This window comes from Sinocyclocheilus anshuiensis, unplaced genomic scaffold (genome assembly GCF_001515605.1).
Source record: "Sinocyclocheilus anshuiensis isolate Anshui unplaced genomic scaffold, SAMN03320099.WGS_v1.1 scaffold35, whole genome shotgun sequence".
Lineage (NCBI taxonomy): Eukaryota > Metazoa > Chordata > Actinopteri > Cypriniformes > Cyprinidae > Sinocyclocheilus > Sinocyclocheilus anshuiensis.
In genome coordinates, this window is record NW_015552558.1 from 1,365,187 (window position 1) to 1,374,360 (window position 9,174).

Here is a 9,174-nt window from a genome sequence, read left to right on the forward strand (position 1 = left end):
TCCCCATTTAAATGAACAAGGTGGTAGCGATCGGACAGGTAGGATCTAAACCATCTTAAAGCCTGCCCTTGAATACCAGTATAGTTTTGTAATCGATCTATGAGTATGTCATGATCTATGGTGTCGAACGCAGCACTAAAATATGAAGGAAATATTTTAATTTTTTGCTTATTTTGAACATTATAATATGTGGGTTATAAATTATACAGACTTTTTTAACACAAGAGGAGTTTATAATGTATCAGATTTCATTATTTTTACATTTCTCGTATTTTTCATATTTGAAGTTTTTTGAATTGCATTGCTCTATCTACCCAGAGTAAATATAGGGATCATTCGCACTAGGCACATTCCTGTATTCAGCATGGAATATGTCAGAAACAGCAATTTTATCTTTGTGGCTATTTTTTAGGCTGTTTTGGCATTGGCTGCATCGTGGACTTCAAGACAGGTTGGAGAACGAACACTAACAGGAATCGTGATTGATAGTGGTGATGGGGTTACTCATGCTATACCAGTGGTAAACAGTTTTCATACAGTACCATCAAAAAGTAGACATATAAGCCAAAGTGTGATTAAGTGTGATCTGCAAATATATGTTGCTAGAGTTTTCCTCAACAATTTAGATGGCTGATTTCTGTTTCTTTTTTATCTCTTAGGCAGAAGGTTATGTGATTGGCAGCTGTATAAAGCACATCCCTATAGCAGGCAGAGACATCACCTACTTCATTCAACAGCTGCTAAGAGAGAGAGAGATCGGCATTCCTCCAGAACAGTCACTGGAGACTGCAAAAGCTGTTAAAGTGAGTATCAGCAAGGATGATATTCCTCTCTCTGGAATGCTTCATTCCGATTGGTCAACTGTGACATAGAGTGATCAAATATTTTATTTTTTATTTTATTTATTTTATTTTTTTGTGTAGAGAAATAAAGTAAACTTAGATTTCACAGTTGTCTACTTATTTTTCTGCAAATCTACACACAAGATGAAATCATTTGAACTGAAATCAGTTTGATGTAAATGTACATTGGGATGCAGGCTGTGTGTTGACTGTGTAGTAACTGGGATAATGTACAGTCAGTGTACAGGTTCTGATCTGGATTCATTTTATAATAGCAAATAACGATATAATAGCCATATTTATGTCTAAAACAACTTTTGTACTCCCTATCTGCATTATTCTGTTTTTTTAAGGAAAGGTATTGCTACATGTGTCCAGACATAGTGAAGGAATTCACCAAATATGACATGGACCCTGGCAAATGGATAAAAAAATACAAGGGAATCAATGCTATCAGCAAAAATGAATTTCAAATAGATGTTGGATATGAGCGTTTTCTGGGACCAGAGATATTTTTTCACCCTGAGGTAAAAAGCCCACACTCTCTGAATTATTCAACATGTATACCCAGAATGACCTTTGGAAACTCTGTAGTAAAAGGTCTTTTCACTCTGTAGTTTGCCAACCCAGACTTCGTGCAGCCCATCTCAGATGTAGTGGATGAAGTCATTCAGAACTGCCCTATCGATGTCAGAAGACCACTTTACAAGGTACAATACCAATATTATCATGCTGCAGAGCGCTGCAGTGTTGATGCATTTTTGTAGGCCAAGGGAACCCTGATTCCCTCAACTAAAACCCAATAAGCTCTGTGAGCAACAAAAGTTTATGATTCTTACACATTTTGTTCATCATGATAATCTTCACAAATGAACACAACTGAATTTTAAATCCTATATAATATCTTGAGTGTTAACCAGGAGTTAAAGTTTAGGTTCAGTCAGTTGACAGAAAGTTAAAAGAAGACAAAATTCTCCACACTTCCAGGCTGTAGACGTGAGTAAGAGGGTCCAGCTTTAAATGAACTTAGGATACAGAAAATGTAGTATATACTTATAGGCATATGGAAAATCAGCTGATAATTTTTATCTGTTCTAATAAGTTAACAGCACAAATAATTATAGCAACGTTCAAGCATGACATGTTGATGAAACATCATCCATTCTTTGCTCAAATTATTTTATCTGTGCATTTCTTTATTCTGCAGAACACAAAAGAAGATATTTTGCAGAATGTTTGTAACCAAGCAGTTTTGGTGGCCATTGATTGCCATTGTATGAAAAAAAAAAAAATCAAAATATCTTCTCTTATGTTCCACAGAACGAAAGAATGTCATACAGTTTTGGAATGACATGAGGGTGAGTAAATTATGAACTATCCCTTTAATACCAAAATAGATACAGTGGATTTGGACAACTAGAATTTCCTATTACATTATATAATACAAGAGGAGGGGATTGTAAATTTACTCTTTCACATTTATTTGATTATTCAGGATTATTCAACTTAAGTGGAATGGAGTGTTAAACTCCAGCAAGCATTCATACTGGTATCCTGGTAAATTTGCATTACATTCAGAGAAATGACATTGCTCTATCAAATATAGCTATAGATCAGCACAACTTCTGGCTTTTCAGTAAGTTTGTTAGCACCGACCCTGTACATTACAGTGTTCAGACTTCACTGTCAAGCTGACCAGTGAATGAGAAATTACATTTGCACAATAAGGGGCACTAATATAGGCCAGCAACTAACATGGTATAGACATATTTATAATATCCAATTTGATCAAATTCAAACTCAAACTCGTAGTGTTTTCCTCTCTTTCCAAAGTCCTTATTGGAGCAAGCTGACTTTATCTTGTTTACACTCCCTGGGCAGCTATTTTCTAGTCATGCAAATACAGCTTTTGTCTGCTTGAATAATGAAAGAATAAAACTCTAAACCAGGGGTGTCCAAACTCGGTCCTGGAGGGCCGCTGTCCTGCAGAGTTTAGCTCCAACTTGCCTCAACACACCTGCCTGGACGATTCTAGCATGCCTAGTAAGACCATGATTATCTGATTTAGGTGTTTTTAATTAGGGTTGGAGCTAAACTCTGCAGGACTGAGTTTGGACACCCCTGCTCTAAACTGTTTGTCAAAGTTTTGTTTCCAAAACATCAATTTCACCACTAAAATCGGACTACAATGGTTTCTTTTTGCTAAAGTCACAGTAAAAAGTTATTCAGGTTGGCCCAGCCAATGCACATGTGCATTTTAGAGTAAACCTAGAGTGACTGAAAAGTGATTGGTATTAGTTAAAAGGCGAGATGCCTTTTCATTTACATTTTTCCTCCCCTACTGTCTATTGTTTTAACCTGTAAAAAAGATTAATGGGAGCCCAGCACACATCTATATATCCTGAGGCAAAAAATAAGAGAAAACAGAACTGTTGACATTTAACTGACTGAATATTGCTTTTGCTTGGGATCAGTTCTTTTATTTGTCCAGCAGGGGTCAATGTTTATCCACTGAGTTCACAATTACTCTACACTCTCTCCTGCAAATGGGATGAACAGCTCTGAAATAAATAACCTCAGTATCCATGTCTATATCTCACAACTCGCAGCCCGACTGAATAGATAGCGTCTTGACAAATTCAATTATGCACATTGATAATTAGTGCACATCTACATCACAGTGCGCTGAAATGATTCCTATTCATTTGCCTTCAAAACAAACCTCTCTCTGAACTATACTAAAGGAATTGGATATTAAATGGAAAGTGCTTTGATGCTCTTTTAGCTTTATTTTCTTTTTCTGCCAAGATTTCTTGAGGTGTAAAACGTCTTGGCAGCATATGCAAACTAATCAACAAAGGCCTCTGAACAGTGATTGGTTCATCTAGGGTTGTATCTAGAACTGACATTAGGTATCTGTCTTAGGAATACTACACCTAAGGCAAATGCATTACAATATTATGTTACTTAATTAAAAAAAGTAACTTCTTTATGGTTTTGTGTTGTTACTTTTAATCATCAAGTTACTTTTGCATTACTGCCAGCTCACTAAAATGAAAGTGTTGTGCTTGCCATGCCGATATATTTTACAAAGGAAGTGCTTTTTTTTGTTGTTGCTGTGAACAAGTGTATATCTCCATGGCATAGGTTACATGCAGTGACATTTAGGCTACACCACAAAAACTTGCTTTTATGGCGGTCCAACCTGTGAGCCAGTTCTTTTCTTTTTTCTGCTTCGTGTAACAAGATCTACATGACTATTGGATTTATTTTCATTTGTCAGCAAACATTTAGAAGTTGTTGTTTTTTTTTAACAAAAGTTTCAGAGTGGGCTGAAGGACTTTAACTGAAGTATTGAAGTATTGTAACTTCTACAATAGAGAACCGCAATACCCATTATGCACACACACACACCCACACAATAACAACTGCTTTCAAACCTTAATATACCCATATTTCTCCCAGCATTGACAAGAGGGAGGTTTTCAGTTGCATTTGTTGTTTTGGACAGCTATAGAATAAAACATGGAACTTTGTTCTCAACCCATTTATTCATCAATAATTGATTGGATGGTGAAAAGTGAAACGGTGCTTGCAGGAGAAAGACCCAGGGTTTGCATGTTGAATGTGTTTGGGCAATGACACACATACTGTAACTGGCTAGGTTGTCTTTCATAAGCATAGGAAATAGGTTAGTACATGACATAGAACTGAGTACATGGATTGATTGTGCAGATATTTACTATTGAAATCTGTGAACTGTAAAAGCTGCATAATGTCAGAAAGCTTTCATTATACCTGAGGGGGGAAAAAAGACATTCACATCTTGCATTGGCCCTAGTAAGATTGTTTTACACAACTTTAAGCAGAGGTGGTAATGCAAAAGACCTTACAAAATGTATTAAGGCACCGCTGAGTAAAGGTTGCTTTTTGCCTGCTCAAAATTCAGTGTAAAGACATAATGCTGCATAAAAGCCACACTAAAGTATGCCTTCTCTGACTCACCTCAGCTGCTAGAATAAAATTATGCAATTGTAATTGCAGCGTCAGTGTATTTATTCCACCTTTGAGCAACATTAAATAATAAAGAAACCTAAATGCCACTTCAGAAGCACTTCTGTGCCACCCTTGCGGTGTAAATTTGACATTATTTGATTATCCTGAGCTGGAGGGTTAAGTCTTCAGGTATAAAAAATGAATTATAGATTAAATGAATTATGTGCATCTTGATATCACCAAAGAACAGAGGGCAAATGAAAAAGGTGCATGTTAGTATGCACATATAAGATATCTCTTACCGACTTCTGGCATGCAGTGTAGGTTAAAAGCTGTTCATCTCAGTGAAAGGGTCCACTGCCACGGTCCATCCACCCTTTAAACTCATCATCAGAAAAGATGGAAGAAGCCAGCCTTTTATTTCCTAGATGAAACCAGCATTTCCTTTTCCAAGTAGCGGGATATCTCCTCAAGTTCGTTAAATAAGAATTGAACCCTGAAACCTGTAATGGAACACACATCTCCTGCAGATACCCTGTTATAAGCTGACCTCAGTCAGCACATGGTCATTTATTCCCAGCATGCAACTCTACTGGCCTTGTCAGTGTCTGCCAGAAAAAAAAAAAGTAACAGTAGCTTATTGCAGAAGTATAAAGGAAAAAATTCAATATTTTGCTTTTATTTTTTATTAAAACATTCTGTGGACTGGAGGATTTATTTAATAAGTGGACAAAATCTAAATGTATTACTTGTTTCCACAATATTGCATTTTACCCAAAGATGTTTCTTTTAATTTCAGTGATTTAATATCTGTAATGTTGTGGATTTTATTTTGATTTATTTATTTGTTTAAATTAAGTTTTACTCCTTATATACAGCACATGGACGGTGGAGCGGTAATGCTTTGTCCTTGTCACGAAAATTATTCCATTCAAACAGAAGCAAATGTTTATAGATGCCTTTGCATTAGTTTTTCCATGAATTATATATTTGTGTACTAAGGTTTTTTTTGTTTTTGTTTTTGGGTGAACATATTTTTTTTATTCCTTCTCTTTCTAGCTTGTACTTATTTGAACAATGTCTAGAAACTTGGTATTACAAGCACTTCCTGTATCTGTTTGCCTCTTTAAGAAGAATCACTTTATGTATCCCCAAATTGTAAGTCGCTTTGGATAAAAGCGTCTGCAAAATGACTAAATGTAAATGTAAATGTAAAGGCAGATATTTCAGAATTGTGTGTGTGTGTGTGTGTATTAGAACATAGTCCTGTCCGGTGGCTCCACTATGTTCCGGGACTTTGGCCGCAGGCTGCAGCGGGACCTGAAGCGTGTGGTGGATGCCAGACTCAAAATGAGTGAGGAGCTCAGTGGCGGCAGAATAAAGGTCTGATCTCATTACTGTCTCAGAATTTCTCACCTCACGCTCACATTCAGCATTCGCAAGGCTGGCAGCATTTTAAGGTGTCTGTCGACACTAAGGCTGTTTCAAGAGGTTCTTAATTATTCTACCCAAAATCTAAGGCTGCACTTCATGTATCTTTACAGCTTACACCGTAATGCACTGTTGCTAGCTCATTGGAAAGATAAGATGGCAGATGAGGTGAGAAAAATATTTGTTTAGTTTTCATTCAGTTCTGAAACTGTAAAAAATAGTCCACTGTAATTGCGATAAGCACCCGAGTGGCTGAAAGGAGAATCCCTCCCGGATGGAACGAGGACACAATAGTTGTTTATTAAAAACAAATGTGGAAAATGCATAATTACACAAACAGGAATTCTGCAGGTAGGTAAATGTAAGACTTTTTAAAGATCTTTTTTAGACCAAGTAAAGAAAATGTAAGAAATAAATGGAAGGGAACACAGTCAGTATGTTCTCTAAATTTAAATATCTAGGGAGAACAAATATCTGCCAATGGGCTCAGAAAAATCTACTTAATTCAAAGGGAAAACAAGTGCCATGACTTTATGAATTTAGGACTCTCTGATTTAAGACCTTTTAAGGCCTTAATTTGTGGAAGGGTGAATTGATGCTTTTAAAGATCCGCAGAAACCCTAAACAGAGGTTAATAATAAAAACACAGTCTATAAAACTGCACGATTCCAACTTCCCTCCATAAAAGGCTGCAGCATTTCCACAATCAAGGAGCACTATCAATAACCTTTTTTTATTTGATCTCAAAACACAATCTGTCCACAGCTCTCACACGGAATAGTGAAGCGAACCTTATATGCGCGTACATTTTTCCGCATCAATAATTGGAATGTGCCAACTCTTGCCTTATGCATTTTATTCAATAAATAAAATAACGTAAGAATAAAAGTTAAAACAATAAATGCAAAAAAAAATAAATAAAAAATAGGACAGATAAAAACAAAACATAAATGTTTTCGGAAATAAATAAAATAAGTACTCGTCTTCAGGTTTGTGCTTGTTTAAAGGCCACATCCACTCTGCTAAAACATGGAAATAAATAAAAATTAAAACCAACAATACATAATGACAGTAGAGACACAGTAAAATACAGTGATGGTGATGGAAGACTACTCCATGATCTCTCCATCACAGTAATTAAAAATGGATTATTTTACCCAATATTTATCTGTGCATTGTTGTGATTAGTGTGTATTGTTGTTCTATGTATCGCACTATTCAATTAGCTAAATTATATTGGAATTAGGAGTCTTCTGAGCATGTCAAGTGATGTTTCATCGGATGTTCCGAATTGGTCACTTACAGTAGGTTTCATAACAGTCAGGATGCTGCCTGTGTCAATAGCAATAGGCAGCTACACACCTCGCTATTGTCTTTTTTCGTTCTGCTTTTTCTGTACATCTGATTCTACTTTCAGCCCAAACCCATGGAGGTGCAGGTGATATCCCATCACATGCAGCGTTATGCCGTGTGGTTTGGTGGATCGATGTTGGCTTCTACGGTAATGCTCATATATTTCATTATGTCACAGTCTCTTTACAGTACATTTCGAATATATTTGTACATTTTACTTTCTTATAGCCTGAGTTCTTCCAAGTCTGCCACTCTAAGAAGGACTACGAGGAATATGGACCCAGAATCTGTCGCCACAACCCGGTCTTTGGCATCATGTCCTAGTGCTGGTCTTGCACCCCGCTGTAAACCTAGATATCAATTCAATCGATTTATCACCTCCCCATACTACGCTTTGATTGCCACTCCTATTTGAAAAGGAATAATTCAGGCTTTGACAAGCTTAGAATAGAAAGAACAGAGCTTTTTGTTTATCAGTGAAAATGTCAAAGCCAGGCACAAGGGTATTATGTGGATTGGATCTGGAGACTTGAGGCTTGTGCTTTTGATAGCAAGCGCTGAATGTTCAATATTCCAAATGCAGCATAAAAGAGGAATTCAAGAATTGCACATCGACTGCAGGCTGCTCAGGTGAAGCCATAAAGTGGGGACTGTTTACTTTGGAACACATGGCAGTTTTTGTGTTCTGTTCAGAATTTAAAGAAATAGTTCAACCTGAAATTAAAATTCTGTCATGTTATTTCAGACCCATATGACAAAAGGAGAAATTTAGCAGAATGTCCAAACTGCTTTTTTTCCATACAATGAAAGGATGCAGTGACTGGTGGCTATTAATCTCAAAAAATAAAAAAAGTAACATTAAATTGATTTTGTGAATAAGGATTTAATTTTTGTTCTTCAGTCAAAGCAATCATATGACTTCATGGCACAGCTGATTAAAAAAAAAGGATTATGTATTATAATCATTGCATAACTGATTATAATCACATAATCAGATTAGATCACATAATTTGATCGGGTTCAAACATTCAGGGTATGTATTATTTAGAACTTTTTAGTAAGATTGAGAAATTTTTGAAAAAAAAAAAAAATCAGGATTAGTAGGGTGGATTCAAAGTACAAAATTTCATAAAAGCCTTTCGGTGTAGTATAAGTACGGAAGAGGATTATGGTCAAGCATTAATAAAAAAAATAAAACCATCTTGAGATTAAAGTAATTATAATGCAAGATAAAACCCGTTAAATTTCGAGAAAAAATTCGAAATAAAATGTTGAGAATAAACTGGTTAAATTTTGAGAATAAAGTCGTTGAGTTTCGAGAAAAAAACTCGTTAAATTTAGCAGAAAAACAGTCAAAATAAAATGTTGGGAATAAACTCATTAAATTACGAGAGAAAAAAAAGTCGAAACAAAATGATGAGAATAAACTCGTTAAATTTTGAGAATAAAGTTGTTGAGTTTCGAGAAAAAAACTCGTTAAATTTAGCAGAAAAACAGTCAAAATAAAATGTTGGGAATAAACTCATTAAATTACGAGAGAACAAAAAGTCTA

At 35.7% G+C, this 9,174-nt stretch overlaps 1 protein-coding gene across 1 annotated transcript in view; it reads left to right on the plus strand.

Moving 5' to 3' along the window:
* LOC107664653 (actin-related protein 3B-like) overlaps window positions 1–8,366 on the plus strand; it is a 13,999-nt gene extending 5,633 nt beyond the window's left edge. The window contains exons 7-13 of the mRNA XM_016455277.1: window positions 413–520; window positions 660–803; window positions 1,196–1,369; window positions 1,460–1,552; window positions 6,096–6,221; window positions 7,687–7,770; window positions 7,851–8,366. Of these exons, the coding sequence (XP_016310763.1) occupies window positions 413–520; window positions 660–803; window positions 1,196–1,369; window positions 1,460–1,552; window positions 6,096–6,221; window positions 7,687–7,770; window positions 7,851–7,946 (825 nt within the window). The 3' untranslated portion in view covers window positions 7,947–8,366. The remainder of the gene's footprint in view (window positions 1–412; window positions 521–659; window positions 804–1,195; window positions 1,370–1,459; window positions 1,553–6,095; window positions 6,222–7,686; window positions 7,771–7,850) is intronic.
* Window positions 8,367–9,174: the final 808 nt, after the last annotated feature.